This window comes from Phocoena phocoena, chromosome 14 (genome assembly GCF_963924675.1).
Source record: "Phocoena phocoena chromosome 14, mPhoPho1.1, whole genome shotgun sequence".
Lineage (NCBI taxonomy): Eukaryota > Metazoa > Chordata > Mammalia > Artiodactyla > Phocoenidae > Phocoena > Phocoena phocoena.
Window position 1 is genome coordinate 58,790,795 of NC_089232.1, and position 27,981 is coordinate 58,818,775.

The 27,981-nt window shown below is 37.7% G+C and overlaps 1 protein-coding gene across 2 annotated transcripts in view; it reads left to right on the plus strand.

Annotated features, from left to right (window-relative positions):
• Window positions 1–27,981, plus strand: part of SOS1 (SOS Ras/Rac guanine nucleotide exchange factor 1) — a 155,694-nt gene that overhangs the window by 51,585 nt on the left and 76,128 nt on the right. For both annotated transcript variants that reach the window (XM_065890999.1, XM_065891000.1), the window contains exon 2: window positions 22,275–22,400. In XM_065890999.1, the coding sequence (XP_065747071.1) occupies window positions 22,275–22,400 (126 nt within the window). The remainder of the gene's footprint in view (window positions 1–22,274; window positions 22,401–27,981) is intronic.

Genomic DNA, 27,981 nt, shown 5'->3' on the forward strand with positions numbered 1-27,981 from the left:
AAGATGTGCCCTCTTAACTGCTTTTCAGCATCATACTGGAAGTCCTAGCTAATGCAATTAAACAAGAAAAGGAAATAAATGGAATGCAGGTTTGGAGAGAAGAAATAAAACCATCATTACTTGCAAATGACATGATTGTTTATGTAGAAAATCTGAAAGAATGGACCAAAAAAAAAAAAAAACAACTCCTGAGAATAGACCAAAAAACTCCTGGAACTAATAAGTGATTCTAGCAAGGTTGCAAGATATAAGGTTAAATTACAAAAGTAAGTCACTTTCCTGTATATCGACAATGAAAAAGTATAATTTAAATTACATAGAACATATAAAAACCAAGAGTGAACTGTAAGGATTTTAGGTGGTAATGATATGTCGATATAGATTCATCAGTTGTAACAAATGTACCACTCTGATAGGGGGATGTTGATAACAGAGGAAGCTATGCATGTATGCGGGCAGAGGGTATATGGGAAATCTCTCTACTTTCTGCTCAGTTTTGCTGTGAAACTAAAATTGCTCTAAAAAATAGTCTTTTGATTATTAGGAGTTATCAGTTTAAAAAAGAATGAAATCTGGGGCTTCCCTGGTGGCGCAGTGGTTAAGAATCTGCCTGCCAATGCAGGGGACATGGGTTCGAGCCCTGGTCTGGGAAGATCCCACATGCCACGGAGTGGCTAGGCCTGTGTGTCACAACTACTGAGCCTGCGTGTCTGGAGCCTGTGCTCCCCAACGGGAGAGGCCGCGACAGTGAGAGGCCCGTGCACCGCGATGAAGAGTGGCCCCTACTCGCCGCAACTGGAGAAAGCCCTCACACAGAAACAAAGACCCAACACATCCATAAATAAATAAATAAATAAATAAACTTATTTTTTTTTAAAAGAATGAAATCTGATATATGCTGCAATGTGGATGAACCTTGAAAAGATTTTGTGAAGCAAAAGAAGCCAGGCACAAAAGGATAAATATTGTATAATTCCTACAACAGTCAAATTCAGAGACAAGTGGTTACCAGTGACTGAGGAGAGGAAGGAATGGGGAATTATTGTTTAATGGGTACAGAATTCCATTCTGCGATGATGAAAAAGTTCTGGAGATGGATAGTGGTAATGGTTGCAGAACAGTGAATGTGCTTAATGCCATTAAATTGTGTACTTAAGAATGGTTAAATGGTAAATTTTGTGTGTATTTTACCACAATTTTAAAAAAGCAAAACACTTCAGGTAATTGTTAAGCATGGTTTCGGTTAGAGCCACTGATATATGGGATTATATAATGCAAAGTGGGATAAACTGGATTTTGTTGGTACTATATCTAAAGAGAAATTTGTCAAATTGATGAGTTCAAGTACGTACAGTCTTCATCTGTTTTTAATGTTCAGCTGCTATAATTTGTACCTCACTGCATGTGGTAATGTGAATAGTGACTACTTACAATTATTTAGCATTCTATCATTTAAAGTACTTTCAGTTATATGACTTCATTTGATCAAGTGTCTCTGGAGATGGGTAATGATATTGCCTTTTTCAGGTGAGAAACTTGAGATTTAGGAGATATGATTTACATAAGACAACAAATACATACATACATACAGGTAAAGTCAGACCTCCAAGATAGATCTTCTGACAGCAACTCTCATTATTTGCCCCATTGGCAGTCTCCAAGAAAATAGGAGGTCTTGTTTAAGTTATTAGAAAGATCCCATGGATTTAATTGTTTTGTGAACTGAAAAAATGAAGTTTTTAAATGAATCATAAGACTTAATACTTTATTTTGCAGACTATCATTTGACAGCTCTATTGTTCTTGCCATATTGCTTAATATTTACAAAATCAAGATACACTGATTCTATATAAGGAAGTATTTTTATGAAGCATAAACATGTGATACTTTATAATAAATACTAATTAATGCTAGTTATCAGGAAATCTGAAGCACATCTATTGTGTGGAGCTGTTTTCTTCGCTTGCGTTGAACTAATCTCTGTACCCAGCCATTTGTGTATACTATGCTTTTCATTATTCTTTTAGAGCTTCCCTGTGAAGAACATATTCATCACATTGGAGCCCAAGAGTCAGTAGGTTCCCTTCTTTGCCAGGGACATTTGGCCATGCTCTAGAATAGTAGAAAGATGTAGGGAAAAGCCACTTCTGATATTCTAGTTTAATACTCATACCCCCATAGCCTTCCTAGCTATCATCATGGAATTGGTGTGGTAAGGGAACCATGGGCTACAGTTTTCAAAACATTAAAAAAATGCCTCTAGGGGGCTTCCCTGGTTGCGCAGTGGTTGAGAGTCTGCCTGCGGATGCAGGGGACGTGGGTTCGTGCCCTGGTCCGGGAAGATCCTACATGCCGTGGAGCGGCTGGGCCCGTGGGCCATGGCCACGGAGCCTGTGCGTCCAGAGTCTGTGCTCCACGCAGGAGAGGCCACAACAGTGAGAGGCCTGCGTACCACAGAAAAAATAAAAATAAAAATAAAAATAAATAAATGCCTCTGATTTCTGCTGGATAGTATGGGATCTGTAGGAGGAAAAAAAGTTTTATTGTTTTTTTGTGACATTTTTGTTTTAACAGTGATCTGATATCTACTTCTTGCTATTTTCATAGGAGCACAATGTGATGAATAAATGGATAAACATAATTTTTAATTTTATTAAAAATAAAATTCCAGGCTTGTTTACCCATATATTAAACTGATTGTTTGCTAGTTTCATATCTCAAAGATATCTCAAGCATAATGAAGTCCAGATCATCCAGATCATCATATAATCATCTCAACAGTTGGAGGGAAAGTGTTTGACAAAATTCACCCTCCATTTATGATAAAAACTCTCAACAAAATTGGTATAGAAGGAGTGTATCTCAATATAATAAAGTCTATATATGACAAGACCAGAGCTTACATCATACTCAACAGGGAAAAGCTAAAAGCTTTTTCCTTAAGATCAGGAACAAGACAAGGGTGTTCACTTTTTTTTTTTTTAAGCATCTTTATTGGGGTATAATTGCTTTACAGTGGTGTGTTAGTTTCTGCTCTATAACAAAGTGAATCAGTTATACATATACATATGTTCCCATATATCTTCCCTCTTGCGTCTCCCTCCCTCCCACTCTCCCCATCCCACCCCTCCAGGCTGTCACAAAGCACCGAGCTAATATCCCTGTGCCTTGCGGCTGCTTCCCCCTAGCTATCTTCCTTACTACGTTTGTTAGTGTGTATATGTCCATGACTCTCTCTCACCCTGTCAAAGCTCACCCTTCCCCCTCCCCATATCCTCAAGTCCGTTTTCCAGTAGGTCTGTGTCTTTATTCCTGTCTTACCCCTAGGTTCTTCATGACATATTTTTCCCCTTAAATTCCATATATATGTGTTAGCATACGGTATTTTTCTTTTTCTTTCTGACTTACTTCACTCTGTATGACAGACTCTAGGTCTATCCATCTCATTACAAATAGCTCAATTTCATTTCTTTTTAAGGCTGAGTAATATTCCATTGTATATATATGCCACATCTTCTTTATCCATTCATCCGATGATGGGCACTTAGGTTGTTTCCATCTCCGGGCTATTGTAAATAGAGCTGCAATGAACATTTTGGTACATGACTCTTTTTGAATTTTGGTTTTCTCAGGGTATATGCCCAGTAGTGGGATTGCTGGGTCATATGGTAATTCTATTTGTAGTTTTTTAAGAAACCTCCATACTATTCTCCATAGTGGCTGAACCAATTCACATTCCCACCAGCAGTGCAAGAGTGTTCCCTTTTCTCCACACCCTCGCCAGCATTTATTGTTTCTAGATTTTTTGATGATGGCCATTCTGACTGGTGTGAGATGATATCTCATTGTAGTTTTGATTTGCATTTCTCTAATGATTAATGATGTTGAGCATTCTTTCATGTGTTTGTTGGCAGTCTGTATATCTTCTTTGGAGAAATGTCTATTTAGGTCTTCTGCCCATTTTTGGATTGGGTTGTTTGTTTTTTTGTTATTGAGCTGCATGAGCTGCTTGTAAATTTTGGAGATTAATCCTTTGTCAGTTGCTTCATTGCAATTATTTTCTCCCATTCTGAGGGTTGTCTTTTGGTCTTGATTATGGTTTCCTTTGCTGTGCAAAAGCTTTGAAGTTTCATTAGGTCCCATTTGTTTATTTTTGTTTTTATTTCCATTACTCTAGGAGGTGGGTCAGAAAGGATCTTGCTGTGATTTATGTCATAGAGTGTTCTGCCTATGTTTTCCTCTAAGAGTTTGATAGTTTCTGGCCTTACATTTAGGTCTTTAATCCATTTTGAGCTTATTTTTGTGTATGGTGTTAGGGAGTGATCTAATCTCATACTTTTACATGTACGTGTCCAGTTTTCCCAGCACCATTTATTGAAGAGGCTGTCCTTTCTCCACTGTACATTCCTGCCACCTTCATCAAAGATAAGGTGTCCATATGTGCGTGGGTTTATCTCTGGGCTTTCTATCCTGTTCCATTGATCTATCTTTCTGTTTTTGTGCCAGTACCACACTGTCTTGATTACTGTAGCTTTGTAGTATAGTCTGAAGTCAGGGAGCCTGATTCCTCCAGCTCCTTTTTTCGTTCTCAAGATTGCTTTGGCTATTCGGGGCCTTTTGTGTTTCCATACAAATTGCAACATTTTTTGTTCTAGTTCTGTGAAAAATGCCAGTGGTAGTTTGATAGGGATTGCATTGAATCTGTAGATTGCTTTAGGTAGTAGAGTCATTTTCACAATGTTGATTCTTCCCATCCAAGAACATGGTATATCTCTCCATCTATTTGTATCATCTTTAATTTCTTTCATCACTGTCTTATAATTTTCTGCATACAGGTCTTTCGTCTCCTTAGGTAGGTTTATTCCTAGGTATTTTATCCTTTTTGTTGCAATGGTAAATGGGAGTGTTTTCTTGATTTCACTTTCAGATTTTTCATCATTAGTATATAGGAATGCCAGAGATTTCTGTGCATTAATTTTGTATCCTGCTACTTTACCAAATTCATTGATTAGCTCTAGTAGTTTTCTGGTAGCATCTTTAGGATTCTCTATGTATAGTGTCATGTCATCTGCAAACAGTGACAGCTTTACTTCTTCTTTTCCGATTTGGATTCCTTTTATTTCCTTTTCTTCTCTGATTGCTGTGGCTAAAACTTCCAAAACTATGTTGAATAAGAGTGGTGAGAGTGGGCAACCTTGTCTTGTTCCTGATCTTAGTGGAAATGCTTTCAGTTTTTCACCATTGAGGATGATGTTTGCTGTGGGCTTGTCATATATGGCCTTTATTATGTTGAGGAAAGTTCCCTCTATGCCTACTTTCTGCAGGGTTTTTATCATAAATGGGTGTTGAATTTTGTCGAAAGCTTTCTCTGCATCTATTGAGATGATCATATGGTTTTTCTCCTTCAATTTGTTAATATGGTTTATCACATTGATAGATTTGCGTATATTGAAGAATCCTTGCATTCCTGGAATAAACCCCACTTGATCATGGTGTATGATCCTTTTAATGTGCTGTTGGATTCTGTTTGCTCGTATTTTGTTGAGGATTTTTGCATCTATGTTCATCAGTGATATTGGCCTGTAGTTTTCTTTCTTTGTGACATCCTTGTCTGGTTTTGGTATCAAGGTGATGGTGGCCTCGTAGAAGGAATTTGGGAGTGTTCCTCCCTCTGCTATATTTTGGAAGAGTGTGAGAAGGATAGGTGTTAGCTCTTCTCTAAACGTTTGATAGAATTCACCTGTGAAGCCATCTGGTCCTGGGCTTTTGTTTGTTGGAAGAGTTTTAATCACAGTTTCAATTTCAGTGCTTGTGATTGGCCTGTTCATATTTTCTATTTCTTCCTGATTCAGTCGTGGCAGGTTGTGCATTTCTAAGAATTTGTCCATTTCTTCCAGATTGTCCATTTTATTGGCATAGAGTTGCTTGTAGTAATCTCTCATGATTTGTTTTATTTCTGCAGTGTCAGTTGTTACTTCTCCTTTTTCATTTCTAATTCTATTGATTTGAGTCTTCTCCCTTGTTTTCTTGATGAGTCTGGCTAGTGGTTTATCTATTTTGTTTATCTTCTCAAAGAACCAGCTTTTAGTTTTATTGATCTTTGCTATCGTTTCCTTCATTTCTTTTTCATTTATTTCTGATCTGATTTTATGGTTTCTTTCCTTCTGCTAGCTTTGGGGTTTTTTTGTTCTCCTTTCTCTAATTGCTTGAGGTGCAAGGTTAGGTTGTTTATTCGGGATGTTTCCTGCTTCTTAAGGTGGGCTTGTATTGCTATAAACTTCCCCCTTAGAACTGCTTTTGCTGCATCCCATAGGTTTTGGGTCGTTGTGTCTCCATTGTCATTTGTTTCTAGGTATTTTTTTATTTCCTCTTTGATTTCTTCAGTGATCACGTCATTATTAAGTAGTGTATTGTTTAGCCTCCATGTGTTTGTATTTTTTACAGATCTTTTCCTGTAATTGATATCTAGTCTCATGGCGTTGTCAGAAAAGATACTTGATACAATTTCAATTTTCTTAAATTTACCAAGGCTTGATTTGTGACCCAAGATATGATCTATCCTGGAGAATGTTCCATGAGCACTTGAGAAAAATGTGTATTCTGTTGTTTTTGGATGGAGTGTGCTATAAATATCAATTAAGTCCATCTTCTTTAATGTATCATTTAAAGCTTGTGTTTCCTTATTTATTTTCATTTTGGATGATCTGTCCATGGGTGAAAGTGGGGTGTTAAAGTCCCCTACTATGAATGTGTTACTGTCGATCTCCCCTTTTATGGCTGTTAGTATTTGCCTATGTATTGAGGTGCTCCTATGTTGGGTGCATAAATATTTACAATTGTTATATCTTCTTCTTGGATCGATCCCTTGATCATTATGTAGTGTCCTTCTTTGTCTCTTTTAATAGTCCTTATTTTAAAGTCTATTTTGTCTGATATGAGAATTGCTACTCCGGCTTTCTTTTGGTTTCCATTTGCATGGAATATCTTTTTCCATCCCCTTACTTTCAGTCTGTATGTGTCTCTAGGTCTGAAGTGAGTCTCTTGTAGACAGCATATATAAGGGTCTTGTTTTTGTATCCATTCAGCCAATCTGTGTCTTTTGGTGGGAGCATTTAGTCCATTTACATTTAAGGTAATTATCGATATGTATGTTCCTATTCCCATTTTCTATATTGTTTTGGGTTCGTTATTATAGGTCTTTTCCTTCTCTTGTGTTTCTTGTCTAGAGAAGTTCCTTTAGCATTTGTTGTAAAGCTGGTTTGGTGGTGCTGAACTCTCTCAGCTTTTGCTTGTCTGTAAAGGTTTTAATTTCTCCATCAAATCTGAATGAGATCCTTGCTGGGTAGAGTAGTCTTGGTTGCAGGTTTTTCTCTTTCATCACTTTCAGTATGTCCTGCCACTCCCTTCTGGCTTGTAGGGTTTCTGCTGAGAGATCAGCTGTTAACCTTATGGGGATTCCCTTGTGTGTTATTTGTTGTTTTTCCCCTGCTGCTTTTAATATGCTTTCTTTGTATTTAATTTTTGACAGTTTGATTAATATGTGTCTTGGCGTATTTCTCTTTGTATTTATCCTGTTTGGGACCCTCTGTGCTTCCTGGACTTGATGAACTATTTCCTTTCCCATATTAGGGAAGTTTTCAACTATAATCTCTTCAAATATTTTCTCAGTCCCTTTCTTTTTCTCTTCTTCTTCTGGAACCCCTATAATTTGAATGTTGGTGCATTTAATGTTGTCCCAGAGGTCTCTGAGACTGTCCTCAGTTCTTTTCATTCTTTTTTCTTTATTTTGCTCTGCAGTAGTTATTTCCACTATTTTATCTTCCAGGTCACTTATCCGTTCTTCTGCCTCAGTTATTCTGCTATTGATCCCATCTAGAGTACTTTTAATTTCATTTATTGCGTTGTTTATCGTTGCTTGTTTCATCTTTATTTCTTCTAGGTCCTTGTTAACTGTTTCTTGCATTTTGTCCATTCTACTTCCAAGATTTCGGATCATCCTTACTATCATTATTCTGAATTCTTTTTCAGGTAGACTGCCTATTTCCTCTTCATTTGTTAGGTCTGGTGGGTTTTTATCTTGCTCCTTCATCTGCTGTGTGTTTTTCTGTCTTTTCATTTTGCTTATCTTACTGTGTTTGGGGTCTCCTTTTTGCAAGCTGCACGTTCGTAGTTCCCATTGTTTTTGATGTCTGTCTCCAGTGGCTAAGGCTGTTTCAGTGGGTTGTGTAGGCTTCCTGGTGGAGGGGACTAGTGCCTGTGTTGTGCTGGATGAGGCTGGATCTTGTCTCTCTAGTGGGCAGGTTCACGTCTGGTGGTGTGTTTTGGGGTGTCTGTGGTCTTATTATGATTTTAGGCAGCCACTCTGCTAATGGGTGGGGTTGTGTTCCTGTTTTGCTAGTTGTTTGGCATAGGTTGTCCAGCACTGTGGCTTGCTGGTCGTTGAGTGAAGCTGGGTGCTGGTGTTAAGATGGAGGTCTCTGGGAGATTTCCGCCGTTTAATATTATGTGGAGCTGGGAGGTCTCTTGTTGACCAGTGTCCTGAATTTGGCTCTCCTACCTCAGAGGCAGAGCCCTGACTCCTGGCTGGAGCACCAAGAACCTTTCATCCACAAGGCTCAGAGTAAAAGGGAGAAAAGGTAGAGAGAATTAGTAGAAGTATGAGGAAAGAAAGAAGGAAAGGAAGGAAGGAAGAAAGAAGGAAAGAAAGGAGGGAGGGAGGGAGGAAGGAAGGAAGGAAGGAAGAAAGGAGGGAAAGAAGGAAAAAAGACAGAAAGAAGATACAGTAAAAATAAAATAAAGTATAATATAGTTATTGAATTAAAAAATATTTAGGAAAAAAAAGGGACGGATAGAACCTTAGGACAAATGTTGGAAGCAAAGCTATACAGAGAAAATCTTACACGGAAGCATACACATACACCTTCAGAAAAAGAGGTAAAGGGGGAAAAATCATAAATCTTGCTCTCAGAGACCACCTCCTCAATTTGGGGTGATTCGTTGTCTAAAGGAGGGAAGGAAGGAAAGAAAGAAAGAACGAAGGTAAAGTATAATAAAGTTATTACAATTAAAATTAATTATTAAGAAAAAGAATTTTTTAAAAAAACCATGGACAGATAGAGCCCTAGGACAAATGGTGGAAGCAAGAGTATACAGACAAGATCTCACACAGAAGCATACACGTACACATTCACAAAAAGAGGAAAAGGAAAAAATCATAGATCTCGCTCCTAAATTCCACCTCTTCAATTTGGGATCATTCCTTGTCTATTCAGGTATTCCACAGATGCAGGGTATGTCAAGTTGATTGTGTAGCTTTAATCCACTGCTTCTGAGGCTGCTGGGAGAGATTTCCCTTTCTCTTCTTTGTCCTCACAGCTCACAGGAGCTCAGCTTTGGATTTGGCCCTGCCTCTGCGTGTAGGTCGCTGGAGGGCGTCTGTTTTTTTCTCAGACAGGACGGGGTTAAAGGAGTCGCTGATTCGGGGGCTCCGGCTCACTCAGGCCGGGGGTGGTGGGGGGAGGGAGGGGCAGTGTGTGCGGGGCGGGCCTGCGGTGTCAGAGGTGGCGTGACGTTGCGGCAGAGGCCGGCGTGACGTTGCACCAGCCTGAGGCCCGCTGTGCGTTCTCCCGGGGAAGTTGTCCCTGGATCCCGGGAAGCTGGCAGTGGCGGGCTGCACAGGCTCCGCGGAAGAGGGGTGTGGAGAGTGACCTGTGCTCGCACACAGGCCCCTTGGTGGCGGCAGCAGCAGCCTTCGCGTCTCCCGCCCGTCTCTGGGGTTCGCTCTTTTAGCCGCGGCTCGCGCCCGTCTCTGGGGTTTGCGCTTTTAGCCGCGGCTCGCGCCCGTCTCTGGAGTTCCTTTAAGCAGCGCTCTTAAACCCCTCTCCTCGCGCACCAGGAAACAAAGAGGGAAGAAAAAGTCTCTTGTCTCTTCGGCAGGTGCAGGCTTTTCCCCGAACTCCCTCCCGGCTAGTCGTGGTGCACTAACCCCTTCAGGCTATGTTCAAGCCGCCAACCCCAGTCCTCTCCCTGCGCTCCGTCCAAAACCGAAACCCGAGCCTCAGCTCGCAGCCCCGCCCGCCCCGGCGGGTGAGCAGACAAGCCTCTCGGGTTGGTGAGTGCCGGTCGGCACCGATCCTCTGTGCGAGAATCTCCCCGCTTTGCCCTCCGCACCTGTCACTGTGCACTACTCCGTGGTTCCGAAGCTCCCCCTTCCGCCTCCCGCAGTCTCCGCCCGCGGAGGGGCTTCCTAGTGTGTGGAAACTTTTCCTCCTTCACAGCTCCTTCCCACTGGTGCAGGTGCCGTCCTTATTCTTTTGTCTCTGTCTTTTCTTTTTTTCTTTTGCCCTACTCAGGTACGTGGGGAGTTTCTTGCCTTTTGGGAGGTCTGAGGTCCTCTGCCAGCCTTCAGTAGGTGTTCTGTAGGAGTTGTTCCACGTGTAGATGTATTTCTGGTGTATCCGTGGGGAGGAAGGCGATCTCCGCGTCTTACTCTTCCGCCATCTTCAAGGTCCCCCCAAGGGTGTTCACTTTTGCCACTGGTATTGGCACTGGAAGTCCAAAGCAGTGAGATAAGAAAAATAAAAGGCATCCAATTTGGAAAGGAAGAAGTAAAACTCACTATTTGTGGATGGCATGATTTTATATTTAGAAAACCCTAAAGACTCCACCAAAAAAAAAACTTAGAACTAATAAATCAATAAAGTTGAAAGGTACAAAATAAATATACAAAAATGTATTGCATTTTTATACACTAACAGTGAACTATCAGAGAAATTAATAGAGTAATCCCATTTACCGTTGCATCAGAAAGAATAAAATAGCTAGGAATAAATTTAACCAAGGAGGTGAAAGGACCTGTACACTGACAATTATAAAACATTGACAAAAGAAATGGAAGAAGACGCATGTAAATGGAAAAACATCCTGTGCTCATAGATTGGAACAATTTTTAACATATTGTTAAAATATCTATATTACCCAAAGCAATCTATAGATTCATTGCAATCCCTATCAATTCCAGTGGCATTTTTCACAGAAATAGGGCAAACAATCCTAAAATTTTTATGGAAGGAACCACAAAAGATCTCAGATAGCCAAAGCAATCATGAGAAAGAGCAAAGCTGGAGACATCACACTCCCTGGTTTCAGAATTATATTACAAAGCTATCATAATCAAGACAGTATGGTATCAACATAAAAGCCATGTAGATCAATGGAACAGAATAGAGAGTTCAGAAATAAACCCACATATAGATGGTATATTAATTTGCAACAAAGGAGGCAAGAATATGCAATGGGCAAAGGACAGTCTCTTTAATAAATAGTGATTGGAAAACTGGACTACTAACTTATACACAAAATTTAACTCAAAATGGATTAAAGACTTGAATTTAAGACCAGAAACCATAAAACTCCTAGAAGAAAACATAGGCAGTAAGTTCCTTGACATTGCTCTTGGAGATATATTTTTGGATCTGACTCCAAAGGCAATGGCAACAAAAGCGAAAATTAAAAAATGAGCTACATCAGCCTACCCAACCCCCAGGCCGCGGACCGGTATCAGTCTGTGCCCTGTTAGGAACCAGGCCGCACAGCAGGAGGTGAGTGGGCGAGTGAGTGAAGCTTCGTCTGTATTTACAGCCGTTCCTCATTGCTCACATTACCACCTGAGCTCTGCCTCCTGTCAGCATTACGGTGAGTTGTATAATTATTTCATTATATATTACAATATAATAATAATAGAAATAAAGTGCACAACGAATACAATGTGCTTGAATGTACCACTCCAGCATCCCCGGTCCATGGAAAAATTGTCTGCCACAAAACTGGCCCCTGGTGCCAAAAAGTTTGGGGACCGCTGAGCTACATCACACTGAAAAGCATATGCACAGGAAACCATTAATAAAAAGCAACCTACTGGATGGTAGAAGATATTTGCAAATCATATACCCGATAAGGACTTAATATACAACATATGTAAGGAACTCATACAACTCAATAACAAATTAAACAACCAATCTTATTAAAAAGTGGGTAGAGGGTCTGAATAGACATTTTTCCAAAGAAGATACACAGATGACCAACCATGCATATTAAAAGTGCTCAACATCACTAATCATCAGCGAAATGCAAATCAGAACCACAGTGTGACACACCTTATACCTGTAAGAATGACTATAATCAAAAGGACAAGAAATAACAAGTGTTGGTGAGGATATAGAGAATAGAGAACCTTTGTGCACTGTTGGTGGAAATGTAAATTGGTGCAGCCACTATGGAAAACAGTATGGAGGTTCCTCAAAAAATTAAAGATAGAACTACCATATCATTCAGCAATTCCATTTCTGGGTATTTATCTGAAGAAAATGAGAACGCTAATTTGAAAAGATTCATGCACGCTTATGTTCACTGCAACCAAGATATGGAAACAACCGAAGGGTCTATCAGTGAATGAGTGGATAAATAAGATGTAGGATGTGTGTGTGTATCCACACACACGATGGAATACAATAGCCAAGATATGGAAACAACCGAAGTGTCTATCAATGAATGAGCGGATAACTAAGATGCGGGGCGTGTGTGTGTATACACACAATGGAATACTAATCAGCCATAAAATGAATGAAATTTTGCCATTTGCAGCAACGTGGATGGACGTTGAGGGTTTTATGCTAAGTGAAATAAGTCAGAGAAGGACAATTACCATATGATTTTACTTATATGTGGAATTTTAAAAAGAAAACAAATGGACAAACAAAATAAAACGGATACATAGATACAGAGAATGAATCTGTGGTTGCCAGAGGGGAGGGGGGTTGAGGGGTGGGCAAAATGGGTGAAGGGGATCAAAAGGTACAAACTTCCAGTTACGAAATAAAGTCACAGGGATGTGATGTACAGCATGGTGGCTATAGTCAGTAATGTTGCGTTACAAATTTGAAAGTTGCTAAGCAAAATTTTAAAAGTTCTTATTACAAGAAGAAAGGTTTATAACTTTGTATGTGACATATGGTAACTAGCCTTATTGTGGTGATAATTTCACAATGTATACAAGTGTTGAATCAATATGTTACACACCTGAAACTAATATAATGTATGTTGATTATACTTTTAAAAAGAAGATATCAAGCATAATGAACTAAACTGTTAATCTCTTTGTCCTCCCATTTACTAAAAAATCTGCTTCTTACACTTTTCCTCATCTTAGTAAATGCATCTGCATCTGGTGCATCTGGCCAGTGATCTGGGCCCTTCGTAACCCTCTCTAATTTCATTTCCTTCACTCTCCCCTTCATGTCTGTACACGCTGTTCCATTTGCCTAGAATATCATTCCTCTCACTTCACCAATCCACTTTTTACCTAAATTCTACTCACCCTTCAGGTATCAGCTTTAATCTTCATTTCCAGAACCACCCTGTTAATTTAGGCCCCTTTTGTAGCTTCATGACATCCTTTAATAAGAATAACAGTAATAGCTGCAGCTAACATTTAGTAAACCTTGACTGTGTACTGGTACATAATATTGTCAGAAGGATTAAGTAATTTTTTAGGGTTACACCCTGATAATTTGAAGAACTGAGTTTGAATTTAGACAGTTTACCCCACACTTAACCTCTTCACTGCTCTGCCTCTTACTGTGTAGTTACTTTTGTGATTACTTGTCTTGTTCCCCTCTTGTACTTCTAAGCTCTGTGAAGGCAGAGACTATGTCTATCTTATATTCCTAGTATCTAGTTGAACATATGCATAAGTGCATTGTCGTATTTGAGATGTAGCCTCATTTACTCAGAAAGTTTGAAAATAGATAAAATTTACAAGAATGTCACCTGGAATTCACAGATGACATTGACCATTTTACCTTCTAGAAATGAAAGTATAAATGTGTAGAAATCTATTTAGTTCATCTCGTAAATCAGTTTACTGTTAGTGATTATACATCAAGGAACCCGATCTATTTGGAGAAGATGGAATTTGAAAAAAAATTTCCCCCTGCCTTTGATTCACTAGATTTTAGAATCTAATTGCTTAGAGGTTATGGGCAGTCAATTGGTGAGTTTTATTAGATATTTTAGTCACAAACTGCCATCTGTTGCTATTTTGGGGAAAACTGTCAAAGAATAGACAATAGACACACATGTGTTATGACTTGGTATTCCAGCTTTAAAGAAGCCTCTTACGGCTTCCCTGGTGGCGCAGTGGTTGAGAGTCCACCTGCCGATGCAGGGGACACGGGTTCGTGTCCCGGTCCGGGAAGATCCCACATGCCGTGGAGCGGCTGGGCCCGTGAGCCATGGCCGCTGAGCCTGCGCATCCGGAGCCTGTGCTCTGCAACGGGAGAGGCCACGACAGTGAGAGGCCCGCGTACCGCAAAAAAAAAAAAAAAAAAAGAAAATGCCTCTTAGACGGAGATCAAAACTTAAAGTAGAATAGACTGCGTGGGAGCACTAGGGTAAAAAAGATGGGAATATTATAAAGAGCTCCTGCCTGTGTCAGGACATCACTGATAAGGGATTTCTCTTACTTTTGCAAGATTCTTGGGTATGAAGATTAAGAAAATGCTTTGAAGAAGAACTAAAACTCCATCAGAGATTCTTTTCTTGAGTCAGTTCTTTGTTTTATTGATGGGAAATCTGTTATCACACAAAGTAATAAAAAAATTGTCTAGGAAGGCCATACTCATTGTTTTTAAAGCAAAATAAATGAAAGATGATGTAAACTTGGCACTTGACACGTGTTTGGAATTTGATGTGCATAGTTATTTTCTGTGGGAAAGGACTTTGAATGTTGTCTTTCCCATCGCTGATGTACACACAGCAGAAAAGCAATCATGAAATTTTTTATTTAAATGAAAAAATTTAAATCTACATTTTATATTTACATAAAGTGTTACAAAAGTGCATAAATATGACACTTATTTTCAATACAGGTTTTTTTTGTTTTTTTTTTTTTGAGAGGGAGGGGGTAGTTTGTTCATTCTTCCCCCTTTTTTCTTCCCTTTCATCCACATTCCTGCCCTGCCAGGTCTTCTAACCCATATTAATAACCTAGGTTATATTATTCCATATTTTCCTCCATGTTGTCATGTTCATGTACAGATGTATATAATACATTATACATACATACAAGTGTGTATGTGTTTGTATTGTGTGTTTGTGGTTTTTTGAGTGTTCCTGTACTTTAAAGTTTTCTTACTCAAGAATACCTTATGGAAATCTGTTACATGACAAAGCTCTGATTTATTCTTTTTAACAAATACAAAGTTGTATTAGTTGACCAGGGCTACCATAACAAAGTACCACACACTGGGTGGCTTAAACAACAGAAATTTATTTTATTACAATTCTAGAGGCTAGAAGTCCAAGATCCAGGTGCTGCCAGGGTGGATTTCTTCTGAGGCCTCTCTTCTTGGCTTATGGATAGCTATCTTCTCCCTGTGTCTTCTCCACAACCCCCAAAATAAAATATAATAAAACTCTAAAAATCACTTCATAAAAAACAATTTCAACTTTGTTTCCTTAGATATAGTACAAGAACCTTAAACTAAGGTGTTAAACTTGAATTTCTTACCTTTCTGAAAAATATTACCCTCTTCTAGTATTTCCTATCCTAGTGAAATTAGTGGTTCTCCCTCATTGCTGTTCTCACTACCCCCAAAATAATTATCCAAACTTACCTCCTCACCTCTTTTACATCTCCCACTGCTTCTACATTGTTTCAGGCCTTCATTGTATCTTTTTACACAGCCTGCAGCATCCTTCCAACTAGTTTTGCTTTCTTCACTTTCATCTTTGTTTTAACCCATCCTTTATACTGACACCAGGGAGATTCTTCAGCAAATAGATCTAATTATGTCAATGTCTGTTTGAAACCCTTCTATCATTTTCTCCTGCCCTGATCACTTCTCAGCTTCTTAGCATGACACACAAGCCTGCCCTTTCCAGTCTTAGCTTTTCCCAGGTGCAGTCTTTGATCCAACTCTTACAGTTTCCCCAATACATCATTTTATCTTGGCCTCTATGCCTCTTTATATGTTACCTCTTTTAGTAAAAGCCCTACTTCCTTATCTGCTTCCCTGTTGCACCTTATTCATCCTTTTTAATCCAGTTCAAGTGTGTTTTACTTGTGAAGACTTCTGATACTCCTCAGACACCATCAGCAAGGATCATTCTTTTTTTGGTTATCATTGTACCGTAAATATAACTCCATTGTAACCTCATAACGCTGTGTTAAGTCACTTGTTGACATGTCTAGCTCCTCTGTGAGCTGAACTCGTTCAGGGCAGATGTCATGTTCTCATTCATCTTCGTGTCCCCAGCAATGAGAGGAAATCGGGGGAAAAAAAAATGTTACATACATGGGCCTAAAGGCTAATTAACAAGCCCTAAGAAATGCGAAAATATTTTCAGTCAATTTTGTTTTTGGAAAAAATTTGTTCTCTGATTTGTTTTATTATTGTTGCTTTTAATTTTTTTTAAACAAAGGCTTTTTTGCTTTGATTTTTAAATAAACCTCAAAATGAGGAGAAATAAGAACCTAAAACATCATACATTGACTAATTTTAACAATGAGAAATTGATTTAACAGTCCAAATCTTTATTATTTGCTATGGTAAAGGTTTTGAGCATACCAGTTTTATTTCAAATTCTGTTATGTGTTTAAATAAAAGTAGCAGATCTGGGCTCAAGATGTGACAAAGTACAATCCAGAAGTTTTCTAATTCTTCAGAGAGCCATTAGCTAGAAAAGGCTATGAAAGATTCATCAGAATTCAACTTAGTATTTTCTAGCAGTTTACCCAAGGGGTTCCTGAATACAGTTAGGGGACTCATGGATCAAACAGCTAGGAATTGTTATAGATCTAATCCCTTTGCTATTCCAGATTCCATAAATCTGACAATAATAGCCACAAAGTTGCTTCTGAATTTGTTAGAAATTACTGGAGACAAAATGAACTGTCAAGACAGAAGCCGGCAGTCCTTAAGAAATGTTTAAAATTCAGTGGGTGGCATCTTTAACTGAATATGATGATTATTCCTTAATCGAATATGATGATTATACCGCAAAAGAATTACAGTCATGATCATATAAAATTCTTATTCATGGCCATCATTCATTTTTTAGTGAAGTTTTTGCATTTACTTTACTTAAATTACCTAAGTGCATTTAAAGAAGCATATGAAGTTTTCTATGTCAGTAAACCTAAGTATAAAATATAATGTTTTTGAAAACTGCATGTAGAGGAAAACTCTCATCAACTTTAAACCCAAGTCTAAGTGCATATTATAATCGCTCTCATACACACACCCTTAGTGAATGTTAGTTGTAGATAGCTTCTAAAGGCTGTCATAAAATTTGGCAGTGTAACCTATTCTGTATAGTCTTGAATAATTTGGATCATTTGATCTATTAAATATCTTTGAGTACCATGTAGATGGAATGGAACACTTTAGGTGTAACACTATCTTATAGAAGAGAAGTGGTTTTTTATCCTATATGTATAAGGAAATGGAATGCTACTTCTGTCTGCTCATTAAAGAAATCTCTTAACAGCATCTTCCTTGAAAGAATAAAGAGCAAAGTCTGTTATTTCAGGAATTGGTGTTCTGCTTGTCTTTAAGCATTTACCATTGTACATGTTTTTCAGTCAGAGATTTTGAAGTATTGTTTTTAGAGAATTAAAATAATTTATTAGTCTCATATGAATGAACCTTATGATTCTAATTTGACAAATTTAAGATGTGATAAAGGTTAATCGCCAGAAATTTAGGTGAACAGTTGGCATCATGCATTATTTTCTATTTAAGCCTAATTCTTTGTTTGATTTATTTACCTAATAGGTTTTATTTGGCTATTAGTAACCATCAATGAATAAAACTGTTAGAATTTGAATTTCTAAAATTTCATGTATCATACAAGGTGTCAAGCTTAACATTTTAACTATAAGTGATAAGCAGTATCACGGTTTTTGGTTTGTTTTTTTAAACCATAGCATTTCACCACTGTATTTATATACAGTTCATTTGATTCTACGTTAATAAACATTGATTTTAGTTCTGACTGCCTTTATATGAAGAATGGTTTCTGCCATAAGGATTTATTCTCCTGAAATCAACCAGACTTCTAGCATTACCACCACCCCTTTTAACTCTTAATTCTGAGAAAGAGATATTTTCTTCCTTTCTCCCCTATAACACAGAGGCTTTGAGTATTCCCTGAATGTCAGGGGTTTAGAGTGAAAAGCAAAGAGAAAATGATTCTATAAGTAGATAAACAAGGCCTTGCGTAATGGGAGCATCAATAGAGGAAACAGACAAGGGAACATGTAATTATAACTCAGTAGGACAAACCCAATAACAAAAATGTGATACCTAGTACAAGGATTAGCACAGAGCAGAGTATAAGACCCATAGAGTAGGGGCTATTTTTTATTAATCTCTATATATCCAGCATTTAATAGGTTCAATAAATCAGTTAAATGAATGAGATTAATTCTGCCTTAGAAAGAGACAACAAGCAAGAAAGTCTACCCAAATGACACGAGATCTGGGGTTTGAAAGTCAGATAGGTGAAACGGTAAGAGAATGAATGATAGCCATGGAGAACAGTGTGAGTGAAAACTGCATGCCATGTTCCACAAACTGTGAATAGTATGAATTGCTTCAGCATAAAGTGTAAATTGAAGAGCAGTTAAAGATGGAGCTATATTAGTGAAGAATTATACAGTTTCTATGGGTTTCTTTGAAAAACAGAGAACATTTAAAAAATATAATCTGATCAATTTACATTTTCTTGAACACTTTCTAAAATGTGTTTTGAGGTACCTAAACCACTTCCTCAAAAGGCTTGATATTTTTTAAAGTTAATTAGAATTATTATTGATTAAATATTTTCTTTTTTTTTTTATATATAAATATCTTTATTTTTTGGCTATGCTGGGTTTTCGTTGCTGGGCGTGGGCTTCCTCTAGTTGTGGCTAGCGGGGGCCGCTCTTCGCTGTGGTGTGCAGGCTTCTCATTGTGGTGGCTTCTCTTGTGGTGGAGCACGGGCTCTAGGCGCACGGGCTTCAGTAGTTGTGGCACACAGGCTCAGTAGTTGTGGCTCGCCTGCTCTAGAGCGTAAGCTCAGTAGTTGTGATGCATGGGCTTAGTTGCTCCACGGCATGTGGGATCTTCCTGGACCAGGGCTCCAACCCGTGTCCCCTGCATTGGCAGGGAGATTCTTAATCACTGCGCCACCAGGGAAGTCCCTAAATATTTTCATCTTAATATTTGTTATCTCTAGCAATTTAGCTTTATGTCACATTTTTAGTATATTTACAATTTTATGAAATACATGGGATTGTTTGTGTAATCAATGATCATTTTACCCATTTTGAATAATTTTACCTTTTCAGATGATAAGATTTATAGTGCTACATTTACATTTATGACATGCTGATGTTTCTTAAAGTATGACCGCATACTTCAAGCCAAGCTTTAGGGGCTTCCCTGGCGATCCAGTGGTTAAGACTCCACACTTCCACTGCAGGAGGTGTGGGCTCGATCCCTGGTTGGGGAACTAAGATCCCATATGCTGCGTGGTGCAGCCAAAAGAAAAAAAAGCAAAGTTTTATATAGAAGCCCACTATATAAATAGATACAGTTCATGGACATTCTACTCCTTATGCTGAAGGAGCTACTAGGACTCCTCCAAGTTGACAGTCAGGGGTTTAGTGGAAAGAGCTTTGGCCTAAATACCAGGAGGCCCAGGTTCAGCATTACTAGTTAGTTACAGGATTGTGGGTGTCTCCTTTTTATTATCTGTTAAATAAAGGGACTGAGCGAAATGACTTCTAAAGTCTCTTTTACTTATAAAATTATGTTGTTTTATAAATCTGTAGCTATATTTTATGTGATGCTGGAGCCTTGAACAGGAATGTAACCCCAATTATAGCTACATTTTCCGGGACTACATCTTGGTGAAACCAGGGGCTGTCTGTACTGTTTTTCATTTGTGAGATATAGTTTCTCTTGTTCAACATTTATAATAAGTTCCTCCCCACTTCCCCCCGCCCCAGTCCATGTATAGTTGAGATTTTGGTAGGATAGGTGGAGATATCTAGCAAGTATTTTGGTATATGGGTCTAAAAGTCAGGAGAAAAGTCAGGACTACAGATAGATTTAGAGTCATCCATGCAGGTGATAAAAATGTGGAAGTAAATGAGATTAGTTGGGAGAGAGAACAGAAGAAGGGAGCAGACAGACAAGGAGGGACTCCACATTTGAGGGGTGAAGGAAGATATGGAACTCTATAAGGCAAAAGAAACAAAGAAATAAGAGAAGCAGAATAGATTGTGTCACTGATAATAAGAAAAGAGAGTTTAAAAAAGTCGAGAGCCCTCCACCAAAAAAAAAAAAAAAAACCCACCATGAAGTGTTAGGATTCACTTTTCAAGGAAGATAAGTCAACCATGAAGTTAAAGGGTATCTAAGAAAACAGTTTAAGCCAATGAGGGCATGCAATTCAATGTATAAAAATAAAACTGTTCTCAAAAGTTCCAGGGGTTTTTTTGTTTCATTTTTAAAAGTTCTTTTTAATCATGCTTAGTGTTGAAGAGGAGTCTGTTTACAAACAAGTTTCGTTACCTACACAGATTAGTCAGAATGTGATGGCCTGGTGAATAGAAAGCTGAGAAACATGAATTCTGGGTTCTAGTCCATACTCCATCCATTATTTTAACTGCACAACCATTCAGTCATCTAATAGGGTGAGAGATTTGTAAGCAGATCAGTTACAATCAGGTTGGTAATAGCTATACCAAAAATGACAAAAAGTACTTGGGCAGATGATTTAAGCCTTTTGGGGCTCAGTTTCTTCACCTGTAAAATAATAGTAAATTGTTTTAAACGTCATAATTAATGTAGCACCCCTCACACAGTTCTGAATTGTCATAATGTTATTTGCCTCTAAAATATTTTTCTTTAAAAAGTTTTATAAGTGCATATATATGTTTATATGCATGTCTATGTACTTTTAATATATATTTTAAAATTCATTATATGGTATACTTTATAATAAAATTTCTCCATACATTGAGGCTGTCAAACCCTTAGCTAATGAGGTGTATGTAGTAGGACAGACCATACTAAATGCTCTTGGCTAGTGAGTACTGTGTACTTTCATCCAATGAGAGCTCTGAGAGCTCTACCGTCCTTTAGAGAGTTGAGCATATTTTGAAACATGTATTGTTTGTCTCCTGAAACTGATTTTTCTGCCGTTTTCTAAAGTAGGGAACAGTTTTGACCCATAGTGAGTGACAAAGGGATGCAAGTAAAGACTATCATGCTAGTTATTAAAATGTAAATTTTACAAAAACCGGTGGCCCAAGATGCCTCCAAAGAAATGGTCAAGGAAAATGAAGGTAAAGATTATTGGGCATTTATGAATGAGTTGACCATCAAGTTATCTTCCTGAAGCATAGACAGTCTCACATTGTCAAAAGTGCCCATTTTGTGTCCTTTGATGTAGGGTGACTTTGTGTTCAACAGACATTTATCAAGCTTGTATTATGTGCCATGTACAGCGCTAGATGCTGGGGTTACTTTGATGAATAAGATATATCCCTCTTGGATTTTATCATTGGGTAGGAAAGATAGAGTTAAACAAGGGACCCATAGGAGGTCAATTTTTCCCAAGCACTGTGTTGACTAAGTGTTCTAACTACCACTGGTTCTTGGCAAAAACCATATAAACTGCATCTTTTATCCCCAGCTCAGCCTCTCCCTCCCTCTCTATATTCCCACACTCCAGGATAACCATGGTTTAAGAAAAAAAATGGAAATTATGCAATTAAGTATCTGAATCTCTAGAAACATGTTAATAAGCATGTATGGTGCACGTGGCTGGGAAAAAGGTTAAGAATTCCAGACTTGGGTCATAACATTCAAATCTGTATTTGCAAGCCAGACCATGTTCTTGAATACAAACCCACACTTAAAAAAACAAAATTATGGGCTTCCCTGGTGGCACAGTGGTTGAGAGTACGCCTGCCGATGCAGGGGACATGGGTTCGTGCCCCGGCCAGGGAAGATCCCACATGCCGCAGAGTGGCTGGGCCCGTGAGCCATGGCCGCTGAGCCTGCGCATCCGGAGCCTGTGCTCCGCGACGGGAGAGGCCACAACAGTGAGAGGCCCGCGTACCGCAAAAAAAACCCAAAAAAACAAAATTATTTGTTTCGTTTGTCTAATTAGATGAAACAAGCCTACATTTTAATTACTTTGCTTTTTGTTTATAGGTTCAGGGGCAAGTTCATCCTACTCTTGAGTCTAGTGATGATGCTCTTCAGTATGTTGAAGAATTAATTTTGCAGTTATTAAATATGCTATGCCAAGCTCAGCCCCGAAGTGCTTCAGATGTAGAGGTATGATAAATTTTGCCTTGTGTCTAATATGTGTGTTTATTGTAATGTCAGTGAAGGGGGAAAGAGTTTGCTTTTCAGTTCCACAAAATATATATATGGTATTTTAAAATAATGACTGGATTTCTTTTAACTTTGTATTGAGTATATGATAGCTTGTATATGTTTTTGCTGTCAAACTATTCCATTATTTGCTTTTAATCTAAAATGAACTTTTATTGGCCTCTAAACACTGCTTCTTGATGCTAGAATGACAAATATACCTTTAAGAGTAGAATTTGTCAAGTGTTTTTATTTGTTTGTTTTTTAAAGCCAGATATCATTTCAAAAACATTTCAATTAATCCTTTGATCTTCAGTTGCTAGGTGTATTTTAGATAGAAGTGAACCACTTTCCACCAATTGGAAGGGAGGGAAACATCTAAAAATCTAGGAAGGAAGTTCTGTAATCTTCTACAAAGATGACATGGCTCCTGTCTTTTTAGGGCTTATAGATTAGTGGAGATACAGGTAGGTATATGGGCGGTAACGTAATGTGATGTACTATGAGAAAAGGGTATGTGGGAAATGAAAAAATGGGTAAACTAATAACACAGGCTTTGGGGCTTAAGGTTAGCTTCTCAGAAGAAGGGCCATCTAAATGGAGTTCTTGAGGAGTCAAGATTGAGAGGAGAAGAAAGGAGGCTTGAGTACCAACTATGGAAAACGAAAGATAGAGCTGGAAATACAAAAGGAGTTTTCTGGCAATGATGAAGGATCATTTGACTTTAAAGACCTTGAATGTATAGTATACAAATCTTTGCATTTCTGTGATATTTCTTTTGCAGTACTCGTTTGGGCACAAAAAGGATGGTTGAGTTGAATGGCATTTCACCATGGATATATAATGGCAGAACAGTAGGGCAAGAGAATTGTGGAAATTGGTAGCAGCAGTGCTTTACAGCCCTTTTCAGGACATAACACACTAGAATGTAATCATGATTTTGCAGTACACAGTGACTGGGGAGGAGGTGTATCTCTGTCTACCCCAGTCCCTGCTCTGTTCCCCTGAGGGGTGAGGGATTGATATATAGGTATATTCAGTAGGAAGCTCAGCTGAAAAGAGCATCAGAGAATCAAACTGGATAAGGAAAAAAGTGAAATTTACAAACAGCTGATACTTGAGTGCTTGCTGTAGTATCATACACTGGTTTAAACACTTCTACGTTTATGTTTCATTTAAAGTTTTTAATAACCCCATGAAGATGTTGCTGTCTTTTCCTTTAATAAGATATAAGGTCCAGAATATAAGGTCTTGTTCACTACCAAATCCCCAGCACCTAGAATATTGTCTGGCACTAAGAAGGCACTCAGAAAGTATATGTTGAATGAATTAATGTGGAAACTGAAGCACAGAGAGGTTAAATAAGTTGCCCATGGTTACAGCTAGTAAGTAGTGAAGCCAAGACTCTAACCCAGAAAGCCTAAGCTTTCTGCGCATAAATTCTACTAAACTATTCTGCCAGGTAGGAGAGGGGAAGGTAGATTGGCAAAACATGGAGGGAACAGTATTGGATTTCCCAATAAGATCAGAGAGCTGATAACACTAGAATACCTGAGTGATAGAAATAGAAGAATAGATTGAGATCAGAGACAGAGTTGTTAGAATTTAGGATTTCTAAAGTAACATAGTTACAAAAGCAGGATGTGGCCATGTGGTGGTAGCTGGACTAGACATGAAGGTCCCTATAATGAAGTGTTCAAGGAGTTAAGAGGTCAAAGTATTTTATATGTCCTTAATTTAAACAATAAAGTCACACAGGATGATGGCAGGACTTTACATGAAAGTGGAAGAGTGATATTCCAGAATCAGCTTGGGACTGGAAAAGATGCTAAATCCACCTTCATGTGGGTTTTGGGACAAGGGCATTTCCTGCTCTAGAAGTCTTTAGGGGAGATCCAGATTTCAACTGAGGCAAAGAAATATTAAGCAACACTAAGTTACAGAGGTTGTAGATGTAGAAAAGATTGTGTACTATGGAATAGTAATTCACTTTGATTTTTAAAGTAATTCAAAGTAGGTTTATACATTTTTATCCCATTTTTCCATTGAATTATAAGTAAAATACCTTTTATTCTTAATTTCCTTTAGGCACTTATTAACATTGGATTTTCAGAGTAGATCTTGAATAGAAATGGTTGCCTGACTCTCCTTGTTAACAACTCCGTTTGATCTTTTGGACCCTGATTAACTTCTCCCACAGTGTTCATAAAATGTAGCATCCAATCCTATACCTAGTATATTAGAATGGGGTTACAGATCGCATCATCATTCTGATGTTGGTATATTCCAGGTATTTGCTAGTTTGAAAACACTACAAACTCAAATTCAGCTCTTTCCAAATAATGTTGTGCTGTACCTATGTTTATCTAATTTTCTCCTTTTCATTAATATAAAAGCTAGCAGTTTTCTAGTATTGAAGGAGATCTCCATGAATTCTCAAAAATTACTAATGAGTCTCTCAATCTTCCACTTGCACATATTTAATCATTATGTAGGTACTCACGATTCTAGATAATAAGGGATATTTCATGACTTTTTAATACTCAGAAAACTTCTGAGATATTGAAGATATTTACCCTCTGCCCTGTTGTGTTATTTTTAAGCAAGTAACTTGGACATTTAAAATAGATGTAGCCATGGGATATTCCAGTGAGCTGATGTTGTGGTTGGGAATGGACTTTTTGAAAGAATATATGACAGTAATAGAGTTAGCAATCAGTTGTGTAATAGGCTTTGTAATTTCAAAGTACTGTTATAGACATTTCTATGCCCTTCCAACAACCCTGTGGAGTAGTTATTGTTCTCCTTGTTTTATATATTAGACAGTTAACCCACAGAATGGTAGAACGGATTTTTTAAAAAGATGGAAATCTAGTTCTTTTCCAATCAGTAGTCAAATACCCTTCTTTGTGTACCGTTCCTGGAAGGGTATTTATTTAAGAATATGGAGACTGGAGATATTTAGATGAATATAATAGTGTCTTTAGATTCTTTTATCAGGAAATAATTTTCTTTAATTTCTTTAATGCATTTATGGAGCTTTCTTTTAAAATAATAAGGGCCATGACTTTAGCAAGCCCTTCAAATAAATTTTGAGGTAAGGGATAATTCATTAAAAAAATTAATTTGAAGGCCGTATAAAAAATGTGCTTTAAGAAATAGAGCAGTTTGATTTAGTGGAATATGTGAATTTTACTTCTGAAGAATACATTTTGATTACTTTAAAGTATAAGCATAATTCAAAGTAGGGTGGCAATTCTTGCTTAATATTCAGCCCCTAGGGGATTTGTTTCAATGAAAAACTAAAAGTGATTTTTAGTTGTCCTATAGTTTTAGGAAAACAGATACTTCAGAAGTGCTTGAAAACTAATGGGTTACATACGTATCTATAATCTTGCTTATGCTAATTTAAAAGTTTTGATAAATTGTGCTACAGATTATCACAGACTATGAACTATTGTAGTTCAAATGAATGGGATTTTGTTTTGTTGATGTAGCTAATGTTCACTAATCCATGGCACCAATATTTGAGTATCCACTATTTGTCAGGCAGTGTTCCAGATGAATAAGGTAGTATGTATAAACTCCCTGGGAATGCAGAGAAGGGGTATATATTATTTGGTCCTGTCTTTTTAAAATTATGTTTTAAAAGATAGTGTATAAAAATTCCTCCAATCTGGTTTGCTCTCCCTCTCCTCATTTTGTATATTTAGTCGTTTTAAAAGTAGAAGTAAAACCAGTAGTAGTTTTTCTGATATATCCCTGATAAAGTATATACTTATTTATTTAAAAATTTTTATTTTATTGAAGTATAATTGAGTTACATTATTGTGTTAATTTCTGCTGTACAGCAGTGATTCAATCATACATATATTGTTTTTCATATTCTTTTCCATTATGGTTTATTATGGTATATTGAATATAATAGTTCCCTGTGCTATACAGTAGGCCCTTGTTGTTTATACATAAGTATATTCTTTTTTTTTTTAATTAATTATTTATTTATGGCTGCGTTGGGTCTTCAGTGCTGCTGGTGGGCTTTCTCTAGTTGCGGTGAGCGGGGGCTACTCTTCGTTGTGGTGTGCAGGCTTGTCATTGCAGTGGCTTCCCTTGTTGCAGAGCATGGGCTCTAGGCGTGCAGGCTCAGTTGTAGCACTCGGGCTCAGTAGTTGTGGCTTGTGGGCTTTAGAGCACAGACTCAGTAGTTGTGGCACGCGGGCTTAGTTGCTCTGTGGCATGTGGGATCTTCCCGGGCCAGGGCTCGAACCCATGTCCCCTGCACTGGCAGGCAGATTCCTAATCACTGTGCCTCCAGGGAAGTCCCCCATAAGTATATTCTTTTAAATTTCTTAAGTCTTGTTCTTTCATAATTGTACTTGTTTTTATTTCACTCTGGTTGACTAGACTGATTTCCATTTGTAATATCTTTTTTTCCTGTTTCCCTTTCTCGCCTGTGTGTCCTGTATTTAACCAACTTTAATTTCTTAGGACACTGATAAATTTTTCCTCTCATTTAACTCAGGCTTTCTTGGACTCTTTTTTTTTTTTAAATATATATATATGTATATATATATATAATATATATATATATATATATAATATATATATATATATATACTCTTTCAGATTCTTTTCCCTTATAGGTTATTGCATAATACTGAGTGTAGTTCCCTGTGCTATACAGTAGATCCTTGTTGGTTATCTATTTTTTTTAACATCTTTATTAGAGTATAATTGCTTTACAGTGGTGTGTTAGTTTCTGCTTTATAACAAAGTGAATCAGCTATATGTATACATATATCCCCATATCTCTTCCCTCTTGCATCTTGGTTATCTGTTTTATACACAGTAGTTTGTATGTTTATCCCGGCCTATTAATTTATCCCCACTCCCACCTCCTTTCCCCTTTGGTAACCATAAGTTTGTTTTCTGTGGCTGTGAGTCTCTTTCTGTTTTGGAAATAAGTTCATTTATGTCTTTTTTTCTTTCTTTTGGATCCCACATATAAGCGATATCATATAATTGTAATTGTCTTTCTCACTTAATAGGATAATCTCTAGGTCCATCCATATTGCTGCAAATGGAATAATTTCATTCTTTTTTATGGCTGAGTAATATTCCATTGTGTGTGTGTGTGTATATATATATATATATATATATATATATATATATATATATCACATCTTCTTTATCCATTCATTTGTTGATGGACAGTTAGGTTGATTCCATGTCTTGGCTATTGTAAATAGTGCTGCAGTGAACATTGGGGTGCATGTATCTTTTTGAATTAAGGTTTTCTCTGGATATATCCCCAGGAGAGAGATTGCAGGATCATATGGTAGCTCTATTTTTAGTTTTTTGAGGAACTTCCATACTGTTCTCCATAGTGGCTGCACCAATTTACATTCCCACCAACAGTGTAGGAAGGTTCCTTTTTTCCATACCTTCTTCAGCATTTATTATTTGTAGACTTTTTGATGATGGCCATTCTAACCGGTGTGAGGTGGTACCTCATTGTAGTTTTGATTTGCATTTCTCTAAT